Below are 22,912 nucleotides of genomic sequence, written 5' to 3' on the forward strand. Positions count from 1 at the left end.
GCTTGAGACAAAAAAATTACAACTCAACCCTTAATGTTACTTTTTAATTAAAAGTATTAAATGCCATCCTTCTGCTAGGAAAAATAGTCCCTGTTCAGTAACAGTTACAGTCAACAACAGCAATGTTCAGTTGTAACACCCTGATCTGATGGAGCTCAAATACAAAAATAGCCTCAGAACTGTTCTCATCTTCTTATTATTTTCAACAACGCACACGTGTACATTTGTTAATCTCCCAGCATGAGAAAACATTCATTTTCTTTGACAGCGGGAAGGGTGAATGATGCAACTTACCGCCAGCAAGGGTCACTAATACTTCATAAGTATCATGAAGTATATGGTTTTGGGAAAAGCACCCCTGGCCAGTAAGAAAACATATTCTGACCAATCAAGTTCCAGAACTATCCGATTTACAACAGGGTATCTGCATTATTTTTAAAAGACTTGCATAAATAAAATGAATACCATACAAACAGGGCAATGTCTAAGGTAACATATTAAACTACTGTAAAAAGCATGATTTGTAGTTCAGGTTTAGGTTTTCACACAAACAAAAAAAGTCAAAAGTATCAGTTATTACATTAATTTAAACAAAACCATGTACAATAAAAAAATAAACAATAAAAAGGTATCTTTCAAAATTTAACTTGCTGAACTAAATTACTAAAACAAAATAAACAAAATGGATTAAACTATATAAATGTATTTAAAAAAACAAATAAAAATGTCAAAAACACAACACAATTACTAAAACTTCAAATAAATGAAAACGTATACAAAAAAAATATAATTCAAAATATGAATAAAAACTATAATAGTATCTCATTAATATTAAAATAACACTGGGATAAACAACTATTATAGGTGATTTACTGAAATTGATGGTAAAGTGCATATTTGATTTAAAAGCTATATCATGTACATGATCTTTCTCATAAATTGGCCAAGCAATGAAATAATTATGACCCTTAAGTAAACTATTCTGGACTAATCCAAAAAGAGCTCTTTAAATATTCAAGTTTATCTCTATTTCCAGCACACATTAATGTAAATTTCATTGAGACCAAAAGCAAGTTCATAAACAGAATTAAACTTGCACATTATGTGTAAAACACTCCCTTTTATCTTTTATTATATATGAATTGGATTATTAGCAGGACTACATTAAAGGTTTTGGCTAATGGAGTACATACATGCAGACATACGACTAACCACACACTTAATAAAAGAAGAAAAGAAAAAAAAAATCCTTACCTGTGAACCTTTTTTACTGCCAGGTAAATTTATTATGAGAGTTTTCCCTCGGATACCACACACGGGTCTGTACACACACAAATCACGACAATTCAAAAGAGACCAATGAAAGTCTGATTTCAATGAAGTCAGTGTCTTTGATTGAGTTTTGTCTGAATATACTAGTGAGTATAATTATGAATGAAAGTCAAAGATCTTCTACAATGAGATGAGCATGTAGAGGACGTATTGAAGTTAGACCTGGACAGCATTCCCAAAGGAGTGACATCCAGAGAGCCCACCAGCATGGCCAGAGACATCCCTGGAGCTTCCCGCTCGATCACCTCTTTAGTGGCCTGGATAGACAGACAGAATGAGAGTGAAAGAAAGGAATGATGTCTCAGATTTGTCAGATTTTCATGAATGATCTGGGCTGCTATCCACTTTCATTTTACAGCACTATACACTTATTGTATGTCTTATTTGTGTCTTATTTATATATTTCATGAAATAAGAACTCCATTGTGTCTTCTGAGCTATTGAAGAGCAATCTGTTAGCGATACCATGTTCCTCTGGGAGAAAAGCTTGACAGGAATGTCACAGATCAACAGAGGCGGGTCACATTAAAACCAACTTTCATCACTCACTGCACAACATAATCATCTGTGTGTGTTCTTTGTCCTTGAGTGACACTTCAAACATCATTAGAGAAGAACGAGGGAAAACATCAAAAGAGGAGTATTGATGAGACTCATGGGATGAGCCAGAGAGTGTGTGAAAGAGAGAGTAGCAGAGTCTTCTTTTGCAGAGAGATATAGTGGAGTCCAAAATCTGAGACCGCTAGAGCTTCTATTTTGCATGATTCTCATTTATAAATGATGGCAGCACTGACGAAGGAAATAACTAATAATGTAAGATGTTTCAAAGCACATTTTGAACAAAATGTGAACTGTATTGGTGTGTACGGGTGTGCTGTTGGCACAGTGGATCAGACAAATGCCTTTGGTGTTAGCTACCCGGGTTCGAATCCACTGTGAGGCACCAATGTGTCCCTGAGCAAGACACTTAACCCCTAGTTGCTCCAGAGGCGTGCGACCTCTGACATATATAGCAATTGTAAGTCGCTTTGGATAAAAGCGTCAGCTAAATGAAAAATGTATTGGCCACAACACACCTGAAGCTCCATCCATTAATCTGCTCATCCAAACGTCCAGCCATCTATCTATTTCTATATATCTATCAGTCTCTCTGTCTATCTATCAGTTCATCCATCCATTTCTATCTATCAGTCCATCCATCCATCCATTTTTATCTATCAGTCCAACCATTCATCCGTCCATTTTTATCTATCAGTCCATCCATTCATCCATCTATCAATCCATCCATCCTTCCATCCATTTCTATCTATCAGTCTGTCTATCCATTTCTATCAATCCATCCATCCATTTCTATCTATCAGTCTGTCCATTCATTCATCCATCCATCCATTTCTTCTATCAGTCTTTCCATCCATCCATCCATTTCTATCTATCAGTCTGTCCATTCATCCACCCATCCATATTTTAGGCAGGAACACATTTCTCACTTTCCACACACACATATGTGGTGCAGGACCGACCTCAGGAGTTACATCCCGAGGAGCGAAGCCGGTGCCACCAGTGGTCAAAATCAAGTTCAACTCTTTCTCATCACACCAGTCGATCAGAGTCTCCTGTACCAGACAAAAAGAAATAAATGTCAGCAAGAACTCAATTGTCTCTTATGCTCATCACAGGTTTATTTAATCAAAAACACAGTAAAAACTGTAAAAACTGTTACATTATAAATAAATGTCTTTACTGTTACTTTTGATCAATTTAGTGCATCATCACTGAAAAAAAGTATCGATTTATTTGTACAAAATCTTACTGACGCCAATTTTTGAAACGTTTTTTTTTTAAATTTAGGTTGCTATATATCATTATTATAAATTCATATGATCAATTGTTGATAAAACGTAATAAAATTTAATTTTCCTGTTACCATACCTTGATCTCATCAATTTCATCAGGGACAATTTTATAAGCGGAGATGGTTCCTCCAAGCCTGAAAAACAAGAACATGTCAGTATTATAAGAAAATCTTTAGGACCATAAAGATAATGTGTTTGTAGAAGTCATGCTTTTATTTCTATTGCAGGGTGCCATCCTGTGGCCAAATCAAGAATTAGGACAATCAGAGAGAGATGTGTGTGTGTGTGTGTGTGTGTGTGTGTGAGAGAGAGAGAGAGAGAGAGAGAGGGAGCGAAAGAGAGGGGGAGAAAAGCACTTGAGGCAGGAGGTGTAGATCAGCAGACAGGTCTTATGTAAGGGCTCTTTTTCCTTCTTTCTCTTTTTTTCCCCTTTTTGCGTGCATGTTATATTTAGGAAACTATAACATCATGCTTCCTTGTGACAGCAGACTCTCTCTCTCTCTCTCTCTCTCTCACACACACACACACACACACACACACACACACGCGCACACACACACACACACACACACACACACACACACACACACACAAGAATGCTGTAAAATTACCTATACACACTTTCATCACAGAAACCGTTTTGAAGTTTATATATGAAAAGAATGAATTAAATGCACCTTTTCTAGCTTTGCAAAGGAAAATATACTAATAAATTTGATTCTGCAAAATCTAAATGAATTTAATGATAAATAATAATAATAAAAAGAGTCCAGATTGGTAAATTTCAAACAATAATTAAATGCTCTTCAATAACAGAGCAACAGTAACACCTGTCAGGTAAAAAACGGTAACCCTTGAGTTTAAATAACTTTTTCAGCCAATTCAGACTACAGCTTCTGGTGGCAGCAACTCTCTCTCTCTCTCTCTCTCTCTCAGAGCATTCGTGATGCTATACAGTTCATTTTTTGACTCTGACACAGGTAGACACATGGCTTGGGCCCAGAGTGAGTGTCTCTGTCTGAACGTGTGGAAAACTCAGAGTTTAGTTAACAACAGAACATGCTTGAGGATAATTCTGCTTAATGTGTTGAACAGGAGCCAGTGCTGTGAAAGACCTGTGCTTTCATTTCAGCTTCTCTCTCTTTAAATGTACAGTACAATTTAACCTAAAATAATATTTAGTCATCATCTGTTCGCTCACTTATTTTGGATTTTCAAGCTCCAAAAAGAACAAAAACACATCTTGACATGCCATAAGTAAAGTTTTTTTTGAAGTAAATCCAATCCAGTGAGTGATTTAGGAGTGTGAACTCATAACAATTGCACAAAAGAATCCAAGGTCTAGATGCAATTCAAATATTACATTTTGGCCCTGTGGAAAAAATGCTTACGAGCTAAATTGCTTTGTGAGACTCCAACTGGAGATTATTAAGTATCTAAGTGAGAAAATCATTTGTCCTGGGGTGTGCTGGTCTAAAAAGGAAATATTATGGGAGTAAAATAATTTCCAGAGGTTCTAGACACTCTAGAGACGAGCATACAGGAAGTGAGGAGGAAACTAAACTACAGAGCAAGTGAAAGAGCACGACTACTGGACACTATACACAGAAAACTATCAAGTTTTATTACAAAAATAGTATGTAAAACAGTATATAAAAAATATAAAGTGTGCTACACTCTTAACAAAGTTATTTTATTGGCATCAATGGTTCCACAAAAAACCTTTACCATCCATGGAAACTTTTCATTCCACAAAAGGTTCTTTACAGTGGAAAAAGGTTGTCTAGATTATTAAAAAGTTCTTCACACAATGAATTTTTGTTTCAAACTGGTTCTTTGAAAGTGTTGGAGTGTATATTTTCTCACATGTTGTTTTGTATCTATAGTCCAAATTAACGAACTTTTGGCAGTATCAACAAAAGAGGAGTCAAGATAGAGATGCCAAAAATTAGAATTGATTACTATTATATACAATTCATGCAATATACACACTACCGTCCAAATGTTTGGGCTCAGTAAGATGATTTTGAAAGAAATCAATACTTTAATTCAGCAAAGATGTATTAAATTGATTAAAAGTGACAGTAAAGACATTTATAACTACAAAAGATTTATATTTTAAATAAATCAGTTCTTTTGAAGTATCTATTCATCAAAGATTCCTGAAAAATAAAATATATCACGTTTCTACAAAAATATGAAGCAGCAGAACTGTTTTCAACATTTATAATAATCTGAAATGTTTCTTGAGCAGCAAATCATCATATAAGAATGATTTCTGAAGATCACGTGACACTGAAGACTGGAGGAATGATGCAGAAAATTTAGCATTGTATCACTGGAATAAATGATGCTTTAAAAAATATTAAAATATAAAACAGTTCTTTTAAATCACAATAATATTTCATAATTTTAATCAAGCAAATGCAGCCTTAGTGAGCAGAAGAGACTTTTCATGGCAAAAATAGTAATAGTATGGATTTAAAAAAAATCATCTTTGTTGCATACTGTATTTGGCAAATGTAGGTCATCTAGATACCATATACTAAATAGCACTTAGAAATAGTATTATGACTATTACATAATGTTTTTTTTTTCCAATACAGAATTTTTACACAATACGGCTTTCTTCTCCAATATGCCTTTACTTACAGAATGACTAAACATTGAGTGTAAAATAAAATACAACTAAATTAAATTAAATTACATATTTTCCATAAGTTCTTGATAATTTTCATAATGGAAATAATAATAATAATTTTAAATAATTAAATTAAATATATATTTTTTAATTATCTGGGAATCCTGATATTGTGAAAAAGGCATGCTTTCCAGCAGCATCTATATATTAATAAGTCCATTTATAGAAATGTCTAGAAAACAGAGCTGCCTATAATGAAAAAACATGAATAACACAAAAACTTAAAAACATTCAGGACCGATATCCTCCCTTGGATTCCAGTGATATTTCTGGTGCAGTTTAAGAGTTGCATGTTTCTCTTTGCGGTGCCAGAGTCTCCGGCCGAGTTTTTCTCTGTCTAATGGAAGAGTTATGAGTGTTTAATTGAACCCTGCTGTCATATGGACCTTGCCACACTTAAAAGCATCATTCCTGGCCTTGCTGCGTTCCTCGAGGTATGAATAAAGAAAGACAGAGAGCGAGCGCATCCCGGCTGCACACATCTGTGACCCAGCTTTACGGGCTTACTTCAATTCTGGATGGGCTACAAAACCAAGGACATCAGCTGCTGTAATTTAATTAATAATAGAGTGCCTTTGTGCTGAATGACAACTTCGGGTGCATTTTAAAACACTGCTGGAGGACGCAGAGACCCTCGCTGGGACGCTGCCTGAAAACACTCATAAAACATCTGAAGTATGGATGGGCCGTTATATATTAGTGCAAACCATGTTTGAGCAATTCAACATTTCATTATTAAGCTAAAATATTACTAGTTATTTAAAGAAATTTAATTAAATGCCTAATTACACAATAAGTGCAAACCATGTTTGAGCAAAAAATTTGCAATATTTCATTAATAAACTAAATATTGCTAAGCTTGAGAGCATAAAAATGTGCTTAATTATAAGTTCAAAGTATATCTATGCCATTTAGCATTTCATTAATATCACTTATTTGAAAATGTAATAAAATGCTTAATTATACAATAAATATAAACCATGTTTGAGCAATTTAACATTTCATTAAAAAACAAATAAAAATGCTGCTTTTTGAGAATTGAATAAAAAATTGCTAAAAGTGCAAACCAATTTAAAAAAAATCACTTTACTAATAAAACAAAAGGACTTCTGTGTTGAGAATTTCATTAAAAAAAACTTAATTATATAAGTACCATATTTGAATTATTGTATATTTTATTACAAATATATATATATATATATTACATTTACATTTATTCATTTAGCTGACGTTTTTTTTCAAAGCGACTTACAATTGTATATACAAATATATATATATATATATATATATATATATATATATATATATATATATAATACTATTTCTAAGTGTAGTATATAGTATATAGTATTTAGTATATGGTATGTAGATGACCTACATTTGCCAAATACAGTATGCAACAAAGATGATTTTTTTTTTTTAATCCATACTATTACTATTTTTGCCATAAAAAGTCTCTTCTAATTACACTAAGGCTGCATATATATATATATATATATATATATAGAGAGAGAGAGAGAATATAATAAAAAATGCTTAATGCTTTTTTATTTTATTAATAAACAAAAATATTCCCATGTTGTTACAAAAGCGCCAGGTTCCCCCTCCACTCACTCACAGCGCATGCCCTCACCGGAATACTTATCACTTCCACCTGACCCTCATCACGACCCAATCACATCAGCGCTATAAATACCACACACACGCACTCAGTCAGCGTCCGGTCTCGTTCGCGACAAGGTCTTACCTGTATGCTAACTCTAAGGACTAACTCTTCCTCTACTTACCTCTCTCCAGCGATACTCCGAAGATCCAAGTCTCCATCGTGCATGTGTGTGGTACACCTCCCTCCTCTGACGTCTTCACCCAGCTATCATGGATCCACTCATCACCATACCCAGCACTACCCGCTCCTCTGCTTGTGCCTTCAATAAAACTATCTTTCTATTACTCCTCAGCCTCTCGGGTACTCTGTAACAGAAGACCGGACCCACACCGCTTGGCACAAGCATGAGCCTCACGGACCCCTTTCAAGATCTGGTCGACGCACTCCGTAGGACACTCACAGCTCAACCTGCATCCCCAACACCAGCGAGCACTTCCGTCAACGATGCCAGCACTTCCTCACCTTCCGTTTTTGGTGGCCCAACATGGCCTCGGATGTCAGGAGGTACGTGAACGGATGCACAGACTGCACCATATCCAAGAGCCCACGCCCTCTTCCATCAGGCAAGCTCCATCCTCTGCCCGTTCCCAATCGCCCGTGGTCACACCTAGGGGTGGATTTCATTACTGATCTTCCTCCTTCATATAATAATACCTGCATTCTTGTCATAGTGGATAGATTTTCTAAATCATGTTGTCTTCTCCCCCTGAAAGGTCTGCCCACGGCCATGGAAACGACAGAGTTATTATTTAACCATGTCTTCAGGTACTTCGGCATCCCAGAGGATATCGTCTCGGACAGAGGTCCTCAGTTCATCTCCCGGCTTTCCACTCACTCCTAGGTGTGGCCATCAGCCTGTCCTCCGGATACCATCCCCAGTCGAATGGGCAGACGGAGAGGAAGGTCCAGGAGATTGGACGCTTCCTCCGTACCTTCTGTCATGGCCACCAGAACTCCTGCAACCAGTTCCTAGGGTGGGCCGAGTATGCACAAAACTCCCTTTGACAACCTACCACCGGACTCACTCCATTCCAGTGCATACTCTGCTACCGACCTCCTCTATTCCCCTGGTCAGGTGAACCCTCGGATGTCCCCGCCATCGACTACTGGTTCTGGGAGAGCGAGAGGGTCTGGGACGTGGCACACCAACAACTCCAGCGGGTCTTACGCAGACGTAGAACGACAGCCAACCTTCGCCGATCCGAGGCCCCAACTTATCATTCATTGGCCCATTCACCATCCTTCAGCAGATCAATCCGGTCACTTATAAACTCCAATTACCCCCTGAGTACCGGATTCACCCCACTTTCCATGTGTCTCTCCTGAAACCTCACCATCCCTCTGTCTCTCCTTCCACAGAACCTGGCGAAACCGAAGCCCCCCCTCCACTCCTCCTAGAAGACGGTGCAGCCTATGAAGTTAAAGACATCCTGGACTCCCGTCGGCGTGGTGGACAACTTAAGTATCTAGTGGATACTTAACAAACACACCAGGTTCCACCTCCACTCACTCACAGCGCATGCCCTCACCGGAATACTAATCACTTCCACCTGACCCTCATCACGACCCAATCACATCAGTGCTATAAATACCACACACACGCACTCAGTCAGCGTCCGGTCTCGTTCGCGACAAGGTCTTACCTGTATGCTAACTCTAAGGACTAACCCTTCCTCTACTTACCTCTCTCCAGCGATCCTCCGAAGATTCAAGTCTCCATCGTGCATGTGTGTGGTACACCTCCCTCCTCTGACGTCTTCACCCAGCTATCACGGATCCATTCATCACTCTACCCAGCACTACTGTCTTTCTATTACTCCTCAGTCTCTCGGGTATTCTGTAACACATGTTGAGAATTACATTTCAATTATTCTTATTATATAAGTGCAAACTATTCTTAAGAAATTTCACTCTGCATTAATGAACAAAAATATTCATATTTTTACGAATTTTAATTTAAAAAAGTGCTTAATTTTACAATAAGTGCAAACTATGTTTGAGCAATTTAACACATGATTAGTAAATAAAAATATATTTATATATATATATTGAGAATTTAATTGAAAAATGTGCTGAAGTGCAAACCATTTTAACAATTCAACATTTCTTTAATGAACAAAAATATTGCTATTTTTTTTTTAGTTAATAAAAAAAAAATGCTTCATTGTTATAAATGCAAAATATCCATATTTTCAGTATACAAAATAAATGTTTTCTTCCCTTCAGACTTCAGGGTAAAAAATTAGATTCAGCCAAACAGAATGGTATTTAATTCTCCCAGCATGCCCAAGGTCAGCTGAACTCTCTGTCTGGCTTTCTAACAAAGGGTCAGCGCAAGACGAGCCGCGTGCCACCGATCTGATTTATTCACTGCCTATTTTTAGTGGCACCAATTAGCACCACTGACAGAGGATGTTACAACTGCAGTCGCGTGAGGACAACAAACTGTCTGGCCCACAGCGTTCACACTTAACACACATCTCCTTCATCTGTGTCTGTCATCTCGCTGTCCCCAAAACCACCTGACAGCTTGTCCAAAACTTTCCTCCTGGATTCATTACAGTGCTTTCAGCAGGCCGGTGGTCTTAAAGTGACACTTCATCCCAAAAATGAATTTCCTGTCATGACTTACTTTCAATCATATCATTCCAAATCCAAATGACTTTGTTTTTATACAGTCAGAATGATGTTTTAAGGTACCTACAAAAATAGCTATTAAAAATTAGCAAAAGGCACCATATGAACATCTGGGTTATGTACCTAAACCTTGTTTCCTGATGGAGGTGTTATGTAGTGACTCAACATTATGGGGTCTTACTTGGGAGCCCGAATCCTCTTTGAATAAGAGAAAAGGCACTAAAATTTGGATACTGGATTTTGCATGCTGAGCCACTCCCCGTGTATAAATAGGCGACAGGTGCATCCTATGCTGAAGAGCCGAACACTTGTCCCTGGCAACCAGCGATGGTTCGTGATCATGGCATGGGGACATAACATCTCCGTTCCCTCAATCAGTAATAATAATAATAATAATTCATTACATTTATATAGCACTTTTCTAGGCACTCAAAGCACTTTACATAGTCTGGGGGTATCTCCTCATCCACCACCAGTGTGCAGCATCCACCTGGATGGGTTACTTACGTAACTGAGACGTTCCCTTGTCTGTCAGTCACTACGAGTTATGTTGTGACTCGACATTATGGGGTCCATGGAAAGCGCCACAACCTGAACCCCATCATAACCCTATGGCATTACATATATTGACAAGCAGCCATGTGTCAGACAAATGCTGTGCAAAGGTCGTAACCTTCCCACCACCCCAGCACAAATTCGCTGACGCAGGGATATCCAAGACGCTGTTCCTTTCACCACAGAAATTTCTTAACAGAAGGGATATCAACCTTCAGTGAAAGATTGCTTCAGATCTTTCCTATTTGTTGTTATAGCTTGGCAGTAATGATGGAGAAGCGAGCCTTCCAGAGAAGGGCGCTACAGAGGCCACATCCTACCCATAGGGAGGTATCATGTGGAGATCGTGATATGGACTGACCCAGGCCTGGGAATGGACTCTGAGGAAGGTCCTACCTGAGATTAGGGATGAAACTACTGCCAGCAGAGCCTGACAGAATGGTCTGTCAAAGGGAAGACATGGGTTCATCGAGAGGAAAACCTTACCATTGAAGAATACACATATGGGTTATGGTGTTGGCGCAGTTTTATTTAACCAGTGGTTGGAGCAAAAGATCTAACATTACCTCGTAGGGTACAGTGAATTTTAATAAATGTTGCTGGTCCTGATGAGTTTGATCAGCATAGATTACACTAAAGAAAAAACGTGCATTATAATATGTTTTCTGCTAATGCAACCAGGAATAATGCTTGTCATTCTTTCTATCCTGCACCATAGTTGAGATCTTTAAAGACTCCATGAGCAGAGATTTGTTATTTAGTGCATCTCTTATAGCTTTGAGGCCATTTGGACTCCCAATCACAACGACACAATGGTTTAAAACTAACAAAGCCGTTATAACCTAGCCTTTAAATAGATGTATTCTAAAATATTTTAATGCATTATTTTGCTTTGTAATGCACATTGTATGATCTCATGAATAATTGTGAATACTGTTATAATACATTATAATATTAATTTATTGATTTAAAAAGAAAATCTTAATTTTTTAATGCATTAAAACATGACAAAATATTTTAGATATATCAGGGAATTAACATATAATGCATTTTAACATTGGTTACAATTATTTATGAAAAGACATTATGAGTACATTATGAATACCTTTGAATACTGCATTATACATAGAGGCTTAATGTGTTGCACAGGCCCAACAATACTGTATGCAAAATAATATTAAATAATTATATAATATTAACAGGAAATATTTCAATGCAAGAAGTAAAACCGGTTTGCAAGTCATCCAGAAATATGTTGCAGTCTGTTCATGTATGCTAATGAAACACAAAAACATGTAAATTCTGTTCAGGAAACCTAAAACTTCACCTTACTTCAAACAGGGCTGACAACGTTTGAGTTCAGACTGGAGAATTATTCAGAAATAACTGTCAAGCTTGCAACTAATTATGTTATTTTTTTCTCCATTTTTCTAAACTAAACTATACAGTGAACCCTATTGTTGAGGTTAAATGTAACAGCTGAAAAATGACCCAAATACATACAATTCAAAGAGCTTTTATAACGACAAGGTTGGGATTTTTTTACTTCCCCATAGAACAAAGTCGCATGGGTTTAAAACAACATGAATCCTTATATTTGTATAAAATATCCTGTAATAAATGTTGCTGTTCTCTGTTGAGAATGATCAGCATATTGCGCTAAAGAAAAAAAGGTGCACTATATTTTCCAAAAAAAATAAGAGTTTTCTGCTAATGCAACCAGGAATAAAAAAATACTAATATTCACAAATAATATCATAGACTGTTTTTTTTTTTTACAATCCAGTCAAAATGTGAAAATATGAGTCCATATTCCACATTATTCACATGTTAATAGAGATTAATGCTGTGCACTGAAAAAAAGGATTTATTTTAAAACAACTAATGTAAAGTATAATAAAATCAAGTGATTTTCTGTACTGTATACATTAATGTGGAGACGTGGGTTAAACTGTTTGATATGCTTCACACACATTTCATTCACGTACAACGACATGAGCAATGACACTTCATTACAGCGCAGTGTGACCGTGACAATGAGTCCTTCTGACATTAATATCCATCAAGGGTTCATTGCGACCACATGTTTTGCATGTAAAACTGCAGGCCGCTGTTAAACATCCTGAACTCCAGACAAGCGTTCAGTGATTAGCATGACATGAAGATCTCATTACATGAGCGCTGAAGCTAACAGTCCACTGAAGTCATGCAGCATGATACAGTGCAAAACATCATTAAATAACTCGAAAAGCATCAGGGGACATCTATTAAGTGTAAAACGTGTGTGCGTTTTGTGACGGTCACTCACAAGGAAGGGTCGTGCACAAGATCTTTGAGATTGATCCCGCTGCGGTCCTCAGTGTGATTGTGAAAGCAGCTGTCGCTTACTGCAACACAAACAGAAAGAGAGCAGATACATGCTTTAAACAGACACCAGATGATTAGAAATGAGGTAGAATTACAGATAAACATTCAGTATTCAGATTGCTTAAAAGTGACATGAAATAATACTATAGTAATTAATAGTAAATACTACAGTGTTTTGAACCATACTATAGTAAAGTGTATTATTCTGTATATATTATAGCATTTACAACACTTTGTTACTAAATGCTATAGTGTACTGGAGTATTTACTATAGTGAACTGATAAACAGTAATAAATATTGAAGTACACTTTAGTTTTTACTACAGTAAACTAGTGTACTGTAGTATAATATAGTTGTAGGAAACTTTGTTTATATTATTATAGTTGTTATATTACCATAGCAACTATAGATTTACAATGACAAATTATTTCAAGGACTTTATTGTAGTATGGATCAAAAACACAACAGTATTTACTGTAAATTACTGTAGTAATTTTTTCATGTGGGACATTAAATACATTTATAATGTTACAAAAGAGTTCTGATTCAAATAAACACTGTGATCTTTCTATTCATCAGAGAATCCCGAAGAAACAAATGTATCACGGTTTACACAAAAATTAGAAGCACAATTGTTTACAAAATTGATAATAATAAAGTTTCTTGAGCAGCAAATCAGCATATTAGAATGATTTCTGAAGATGATGTGACACTAAAGACTGGAGGAATGATGCTGAAAACACAGCTTTGATCACAGAATTAAATTACATTTTAATATATATTCACACAGAAAACTGGCATTGTAATTGTAATAATATTTCACAATACTTTAATGTATATTTATCAAACAAATGCAGCCTTTTTGAGCAGAAAGAGACATCTTTAAAAAAAATTTATCTTTGGAATGGACACATTTTTTTTCAACACAACCCACCATATTTCAGTGAAAGGACACCAAAATGTATTTAGTCAACTATTTTAGGAAACAAATAAAATCATATAAAAAACATTTTATAAATTAAATGAAAGCAGGTGAATTGTGAATATGGGTTAATTTCGTAAGTTAAGAACATACTAACTAACAAAATAACTGAAGAAAGAAAGAGAAATAAAGAATATTATTTAGAATATTATTTTGTTATTAAAATGAATAAAAATTACAAAACACACATACATGCACTCACACACACAACATCCAATGAGAGTTTAGTAATGGTCTGTGAGTCATCATTGTGACACAAGCAAAAGGAAAAGAGTGAGAGAGTCAAAGTGCTCTTCAAATCAGGCCGGTCCCCAGAGATGTAATGCACCAACACATGATGAAAGAAAAGATCAAGAAAGAAAAAAAAAACACACATAAAGGGAAAAAAGAGGGGAAAGCTGGCTTTTGTGTACAGCTCAAACACACATGATCTGTGCTGAGGTCAGTTTCATTCTGTTAACCCACTTCAGGAAACATACAGGCAACATTATGTTTATTTTTGGCATGATTTGCACTGAATCCTTCACAATAAGAAGAGAAATATACATTTCATTTCAATGTACATTTTGGTTTCATGTTGGGTTTAAAGAATGCATTGGATTACACAGGCAGCCTTCATTACGACTCTGAGCTAAAGAGAGAGTTCAAACAGCAGATCAGGAAAGACAGATAAAGATGCTGAGGAAGATCTGCACTGGAATCAGGCTTCAAAGGAATGGTAATGCAGCCAGTGCAAGACATAGAAAGACGAGGGAAATGAGAGAACATGTTTCCTGTTTTGTCGGCCATCCCAGTGTATGGAGCTCAATATGGTTCATGATATCTGATTAACTCTTTCCTCGGTTCAGGACATGCATGTCATTCTTTCTATCCTGCACCATAGTTGAGATATTTAAAGACTCCATGAGCAGAGATTTGTTATTTAGTGCATCTCTTATAGCTTTGAGGCCATTTGGACTCCCAATCACAATGACACAATGGTTTAAAACTAACAAAGCCGTTATAACCTAGCCTTTAAATAGAATGCATTCTAAAAGTATTTTAATGCATTATTTTGCTTTGTAATGCACATTGCAATGCATTGTATGATCTCATGAATAATTGTGAATACCATTATAATACATTATAATATAAATTTATTGATTTAAAAAGAAAATCTTTAAAGAATATAATGCAATAAAACATGACAAAATATTTTAGATATATCAGGGAATTAACATATAATGCATTTTAACTTTGGTTACAATTATTTATGAAAATATATTATGAGTATGTTATGAATACCTTTATAATGCATTATACATAAAGGGCTTAATGTGTTGCACAAGGCACAGGCCCAACAATACTGTATGCAAAATAATACATACATCAATATGATTTAACAGGAAATATTTCAATGCAAGAAGTAAAACCGGGTTGCAAGGCATCCCGAAATATGTTGCAGTCTGTTCATGTATGCTAAATGAAACAAAAGTTTTTTTTAAAGATGTTATTACTTTTATTCAGCAAAGATACAATCATTTATGTAACTGTGATTAATAATTTTTTTTTATTAACAATTCAGAATTTTTCCTCAGAATTCAGGATTATAAAATAAAAAGTTTCAAAACAGTTTTTTTTTTAAATTATTATTCCATGGTGGGTGGAAAAAAATATTGAGAAACTAAATTTTAGAATATATTCACTTAGAAAATTGTTATTTAAAATTAATGTCAAAATTAACTTTTTAATGTCAGTGTAGAAAACACTCCAAACCAGATGTGAGCATCTCTGACCACAATACAGCTTTTCTTTTTCAGTGTGAACGGACAAATCATGCCTGTATTTGTTGGAACAGGGTGTAAGTCTGTCTGGATAAAAAGCATCAGCTAAATGTCAAATTAATAATCAGAGAACACTGTTTTGGGCTTCCGTTAAGGCTCCAGTACAGGGAACAGGTCCAGAAGCCCAAAGCGAATGCTGCAGTAAACGCAGTCCTGCTGCTTCTCCATCTGTACTGCAACAGGGACAAGATGGAGTGCCTGACCTTTGACCTGACCCTCATCTGCCCTGATCAGGGAGAGCCGCTGTTATCAGCCTGAATGAGGACAGAGGGCGCTACTAGTAAGCACACTTGACAGACCACATTCATGGATTCAAACAATATTGCACAAATTATATAATGCATAAATGAGTGTTATCTATGCCAGCATGCTGTTACAAAAACTATTTATTGTCTCTAGCAGTAACACATACTAGCAGAAGAGATTTGGATTTGTTTGGGAAAACAGTGTTCATTAATTAGACCCATATGTATGCTGTAATATGGAAAACCCAGAACGGAATCACAAATTACGGTCATAAAATGGAATTTACAGTATAATGTCACGGAATTTGGCAAACTGTTGATGAATTGTACAATTATTCAAAATGTGATATTGACACAGAAACACATAGGTCTTCACTACCACTTGTCAAAATAAAAGTTGACAGAAATGTATGACCATTGTACATCAAACTGTACTACTCAAAGTAATAATAATAACTAGAATGTACATTTCCTGAAGAAAATGTGAGTGGTGCTTGCAGTGGCAAAACTCGGCGCCCTGTAGCCACCCATGATGCCTGTGTGATGTTGTGGAGCCGTGATATAAGTACTTTATATTGCTATATTGTTGCTAGGGTGCTCTATGTGGTTGCTATGGTGTGGCTATATAGTTTATGGGGTGTTATTTATTAAAGACTATTGGCCAGCCTGAACCCAAAAAGCCAGAGTCAGTGTTTCTGTATTGTTATTTTGCTGATATATAGCTTTTAAATGTAGCTAAACAGTTGCTAGGGTGCTAAAAGTGGTTGCTAGGGCATGGATACTAAGTTGTTAGGTCACTACATATGGACTGCTTGATAGGCCGAGTCAAATGAGCCCACTCCCAAGCCTCTATGTCTTTCTGATCCAAAGAAATAAGGTAAGATAATTTTTCCAATGTTAAGTCTATGGGATATTTTTACACATTTTCTTCGTCCGCTGTACGAATATCGTATGTCAGATTGCTTAGAAAAGTCATAGCACACCTCTCCTCAATAAGCCGCACGTTTTGACATCTCATTCATGGGTCTGTGACAAAAAATGCGGGAGGAGTAGCGCGCCAAAGTTTTGTCAAGGCGAATAGTAATAGTGATGCCTTGCCTCCGGCAAGCACCACTAATAATAAATATATTAATAACTTTTTTCTTTTTTTTTACACTTTTTTAAGGAATACAACACAATTTTTATTTTATGTCAGAATTTGGGAAATTGGATTTGGAAAGCAGAATTTGGGAAAAAATGAAATAGAATTTGGGAAAAAAATTCTGGGTAAAACTTTGAAAAATTGCTGGAAAAATGGTTTTCCAGCCTTCCTATTTCAAAATTTCATGATTCATTCAATGTGTTCCCTGCAGTTACTTTGTAATGAACAGTTAATTTTACAAGCAGTTTTGAGGGAAAATTGTTTCTACGTCATGTTTTTTTTCTTTTTCATGTTTGACCCTAAGTAATGTCAAATCCAAAACTAGAAACACACTAAAACCATCATCATCAAGCATCACAACAGCAAGTCGCACTGGTAAATACCTTGAATCTCGAATGAATTTCTGTATGGTAACTGATAATATAATAATGAGGTCATGTGACAACAACGTAGAATAGAACTGGTTGAAATATTCATCGTTGCATGCTGCTGTTTCATATTAACTTTTTTTCAGAATTTCAATAGTTTTTAAAGTTTTTTTTTTTAAATTTAAATTTATTTAGCGCTTTTCACAATCCATATGTTCATAATAATGTTTAGAATATCTCAATATCTTCATGTACAGTTGAATTTAACAGACTATACCTGGATGGATAATGGTTACATTTTGCAACAATACAAGCAATCAAGCAGGTTGCATGCAGTAAGCGCTAAGTTTCTTTCCAGCAGCACAAAGCATTCAGGTATTAAATTATCTGTATTACATTTGTTAAATTAACATTAAAACAGTCATTTGAATAATATTTTAGAACTCTTGCAGATTAATTTCCACTCACATTGCAAGAGCTGTACACACAGTGCCATGAAATAAAGAGGTAATCCTGACAATACTCTGTGTTTACCAATAAAATACATTAACGTGGCCTCTTGTGCATTAATTATGAGGAAATATTCATTCCTCCAGGAGCATTTTCCAAGGATTTTCTCACCTCGTTCTGAATAAACACAAAGAACTGGCCCACAAGAAGCATAACAAACACAAGGGTTACTGTCTCAATGTATGGAAGAAAGATGGGGCCAAAAGAATCGATGTCTAAATGCATGTTTTTCTGCATTAATGTGACAACATGCACAGCAGCCAATGAAATTACTTTATTTGAGACCATATTTGCATATGTGATGCAATGGTATGCTGGTATATATGTATACAAACACCAGGCGTCATGTTTTTTCGTGAAGGATGTTGTAATGGCATGTATGCAAACATCAGACTTTATATTTGTTCATGAGGGATAATGCGTCGGTATGATGCATGTGTGATGTCATTCTTAAGTCATGATTTGTCAAGTCTAGTTGTTAACTTCAACATTCTTTCTCAGGTAGAAGTCTTTTTTACATAATGTTTCAATTTACATTGGAACATTAATTTACTGTAGTACATCAACTGATAAAGAATACACTTAAGAAAGGATTAATATGTGTTAATTGTTTTAGAGGTAAATCTGCTTTATATTTACATTTAATAATTTTTCAAAAGTATTACACATTCAAACACGTCCAGAATGTGCATGTGTTTTTAAATTTGTTGTCTAAACGCAGAAAAGCCGAGCATCTTTACATATACTAAAAAACGCAGCAAAAATGTATGCTTTAATACAGCTAGAACGTGTGTGTCTACACATACAAAAGAAACGCATTCAAAATTGCCACATTAACATAGTAAAATTTCACACGTTCCATTAATGACTTTTGGCCCCGTTGGCCTTCCATATTAGAGAACCACCAATGGCTTCAGCAGGAGATGACATCATTGCTTCATTCGCTCACATATCTTATTGATTAGTGGGGTATCAAATGGAGCCAGAGGCCCATGGGATGTAGATTACAGCAGCTTACTGCTGTTTATCAAGCCAGGCTTTGTAAAAAGGAGGGGCTGACATTAAACCTGAGGGAGTTCTGGAAGCTGCACCCAGCAGTCCAGCTGAGAGAGAATGAGAGAGCATTGCTGTACACATAGCAGCTTCTTAATTCCGCAGCTGGGTAAATTTCCAAATTAATAAAGGTTTCACGGTGCTGGGGAAAATATAGTAACAGCAGATAAGATAATCTAATATAAGCCCAGGGTATCTTAGCAACCTTGTTCATTGTGAGAGCAGCAGCAACGGGGTCCACAGTGGGATCGCAGCAGCTATCAAACACGCTCCCAAAAACACTCTTATCAAACACACCGTAATAACCAGCATGTCGATGGAAGTATACTGAAGACATCACATGCACTTATTGAGTATGAAAAGCACTGTTAAGATCTTTTGCCAATCAACTACTTTATGTTTAAAGCTATGCACTGGGCTGCATGCATTTTTTATGAAATTGTATGAAATATAGAGCAAACGGGTCACTGATGTGAGAATGCGGTCTGACAGTATACATTTTTACTGATAATTGTGCATGAAGCTGTTATGACCCCGTATTAATTGAGACTAAATGAAATACTTGTAGATTTAAAAATGTATACACATACATTAAAAATTAGGAAAAATAAAATACACACTTTCCCCTACATGTTCTTGAATTTCAGTTGAATTAAATGTTAAGATTAATTCATTCTACTAAAAAAAGTTAATTAAAAAAATAATAAATAATGATATATATATATATATATATATATATATATATAAAGTGACAAGTTACATGACCTAAAATATGTACTTTCTCTTAAACATTAATCTTGAAATAAAAAAAATCTAAGGTCATGTTGTGTGTCATCTACCAAAATAAAAATAAAAGTGCAATAAGTATTTGTTTTTTTTCAATTCCATAATCCATAAATCCTGATCGTCATGGCTTGTAAATTCAGGGATGTCCCAATTTTATCCATACATCTGGTGACTCTAGTGTGTTTGCTGGGAATCAAACCGGTGACAATGGAAGAGATCAGACTGATGGGATGTTAAGAGTTGACTGTCATTCTCACTCACTTCTCACAGAAATCTTTGTTTCTCTGCTCTCAGATCTGTATGAAGGCCTGTATTATTGATAATTCATCAACTCCTCTATGAATATGGAAAGAACAATGACTAATGAAGCAACTGGAAAACAGAATAATCTCCAAAAATGTCCAAAATTGAGAAATGGAAAAACCAAGGAAACCGTTTATTCTTTCGTGTATTTCATATTTTATTTTCTGATATTCCTTTTTCCTGCATTTTATGTATGCACCTGTTCACATTTTTTCACAGTTGTATTGTTTGTCAAGTGAAAACATTGGGCCTGAACTAAACAAAGACACATGATTTGAGGAATACTTCATGTTTGGAGCACAGTTATTGTTATATTGTTACACTTTAGTTTACACTAATTAAAACCGTAAAAAAAAAAAAAAAAAAAATCACATTACTTTGGAAAAAAAAATATCATGGAAATAAAAAACAAATAATACAAATTATATAATTTTTAATAAATTAAATAATCTTTAGTGTTAATAATGAAAAAAATAAAATAAAATAAAAAATAACTAATAAATAACATTTTATTTCAGGCTTATGTGAAATAATCAAATAAAAAACTGAAATTTAAAATAGACATATAAAAAAAATGACAATCACAACAAAATTAAAAACTTTAGTTAAAAAAAGTATTTAGACAAACTTTAACTGAAATTACAATGAAAACAAAACTAAAACAAACTATAACAGTACATTAATGATGGTCTGAAGCACTAATGTCAGATCACTAACTATGAGCAGCAGTTATAGTGTTGCCAGCCTCTTGCGTATTTAAACCACATTACATTGACACACACTGCCGGCGTAAGCGTCCATCCCCACACAGGAGTATGAAAATTAAAATCTACCCAATGGCCCTCTTCAACCATGCATCCTTATGAATTTCAGATTTCATCAGATTTCAATGAGAGACATTAATGGAGGACGCCACTGCAGACGCCATGAGTAGATTATCATGCATCAAATACATACGACGGCCCCAGATGTTTGATACACTGATGTGGTGGTGACGTGGTTTTGAGTCAGGGTCAAAGGTCACCGTTTTGTAGATTTACAAAGGATGAGAATGTGTTATAAGTGGACTGAGATTAGCTGAATATATGGTGATTTAACCATCAACACAAACACTCATCCAGATGTTACTCAACTACACCATTAATATAACACTTCACCTGAAAATAACCATCCTGTCATCATTTACTCACCATTATGTTTCTCCAAACCCATATGACTCTCTACTTCTCTTCTGTGGAATACAAAAGGTGTATTTCTGAAGAGTGAAAGTGACTGAGGATTGTGCTTATTAAGCTCTAAAGACTCCATAAGGCTTGGCAAATAGCACCAAGAGACATAGTGTGTATATTTATGATACTTTTATAATGCTTTTTGGTTATTTGGAGACCCATCCTTATCCCCCTTCATATACGATAATCGTATAAAATCAAAAAACATTGGATCCTTCTCTAGTGCCCTTGTTAAGTATGACGATGCTTATTAACATATAACATTTTAATGGTGTTAAGATTTTTAATGTTCTAGAATGAAGTCTCTTCTGCTCATCAAGGCTGCATTTATGTGATAAAAAATACAGTTAAAACAGTAATATTGTAAAATATTATTATCATTTCAAATATTTTTTTTTCTATTCAATACATCTTTACATTTTATTTATTGCTGTGATACGGAGCTGAATTATCAGCATCATTTCTCCAGTCTTCAGTGTCACATGATCTTTAGAAATCATTCTGATATGCTGATTTACTGCTCAAGAAACATTTGTGATTATTGACATTAAAAACAATAGTACTGCTTCATATTTGTATTTTCAGGAAAGTTCAAAAGAACAGCATTTATTTGAAATCGAAATCTTTTGCAACATTAGAAATGTCTTTGCCGTCACTTTCTACCAATGTAATGCATCCTTGCTGATGAAAGTGAAGTCTTCATTTCCTGTCGTTGGGTATGCCGTGTGAAGTGCAGTATTGCAGTGGTCACGTGTGCTGTTGTTTAGTATGCAGTGGTGGGCTGCGTTCAGCACACTGCAGTAAGGGAAGACCCTCTGCTCTCTCTCTGCTGCAGCGCTGCTTTACAACATCTGCGATTTCAAACACGCTGCTCATGGCTGGAGTTTCCTGACTCTGCAGTGCACTTATTTCCCCTGACAGAGAGACTCCTCTTAACCCTGTCTCTCTCGCTTCCACTCTAGCTGTCTGTCTCTCTTTCTCGCTCAGATTCTGGAATCAGCTTATTTCCCAAGACACAACAATCTCTCCGCTTGTCTCTGTCTCTCTGCTCTGAGCACAGCCGTCCTAATGAATCTGGCTGTAAGCAGCTGCCTTCATCTCATTCAATTCTCTGGACGACATGAGCAATTACAGCACAGCTTCACTGTTACCTCTACAAGACTGCAGGTCCTCTGCTGCCCATTTTATCCTCTCGCTCGCATTTCATCCTGCTTTCTTTTAAGCCCTCCCATTTCTAAGAACCTCTCCGTATTTGCAATCTTTCCTTTTGCCAGAGACATTTATAACATGTTTTTCTTGCTCTTGCTATATTCTCATTGGTGCTATACAGGCAGCAGACTTTAACATTTTCTTAGCCTTT

At 35.7% G+C, this 22,912-nt stretch overlaps 1 protein-coding gene across 6 annotated transcripts in view; it reads right to left on the minus strand.

Annotated features, from left to right (window-relative positions):
* The window catches only part of LOC132106410 (gephyrin-like), an 85,872-nt gene that overhangs the window by 44,433 nt on the left and 18,527 nt on the right, over positions 1 to 22,912 (minus strand). For all 6 annotated transcript variants that reach the window (XM_059512068.1, XM_059512067.1, XM_059512066.1 and 3 more), the window contains exons 2-6: positions 13,053 to 13,131; positions 3,262 to 3,319; positions 2,853 to 2,945; positions 1,495 to 1,589; positions 1,255 to 1,321 (exon numbers count right to left, since the gene is read on the minus strand). In XM_059512068.1, the coding sequence (XP_059368051.1) occupies positions 1,255 to 1,321; positions 1,495 to 1,589; positions 2,853 to 2,945; positions 3,262 to 3,319; positions 13,053 to 13,131 (392 nt within the window). The remainder of the gene's footprint in view (positions 1 to 1,254; positions 1,322 to 1,494; positions 1,590 to 2,852; positions 2,946 to 3,261; positions 3,320 to 13,052; positions 13,132 to 22,912) is intronic.

This window comes from Carassius carassius, chromosome 27 (genome assembly GCF_963082965.1).
Source record: "Carassius carassius chromosome 27, fCarCar2.1, whole genome shotgun sequence".
In the NCBI taxonomy this organism is placed as follows: domain Eukaryota; kingdom Metazoa; phylum Chordata; class Actinopteri; order Cypriniformes; family Cyprinidae; genus Carassius; species Carassius carassius.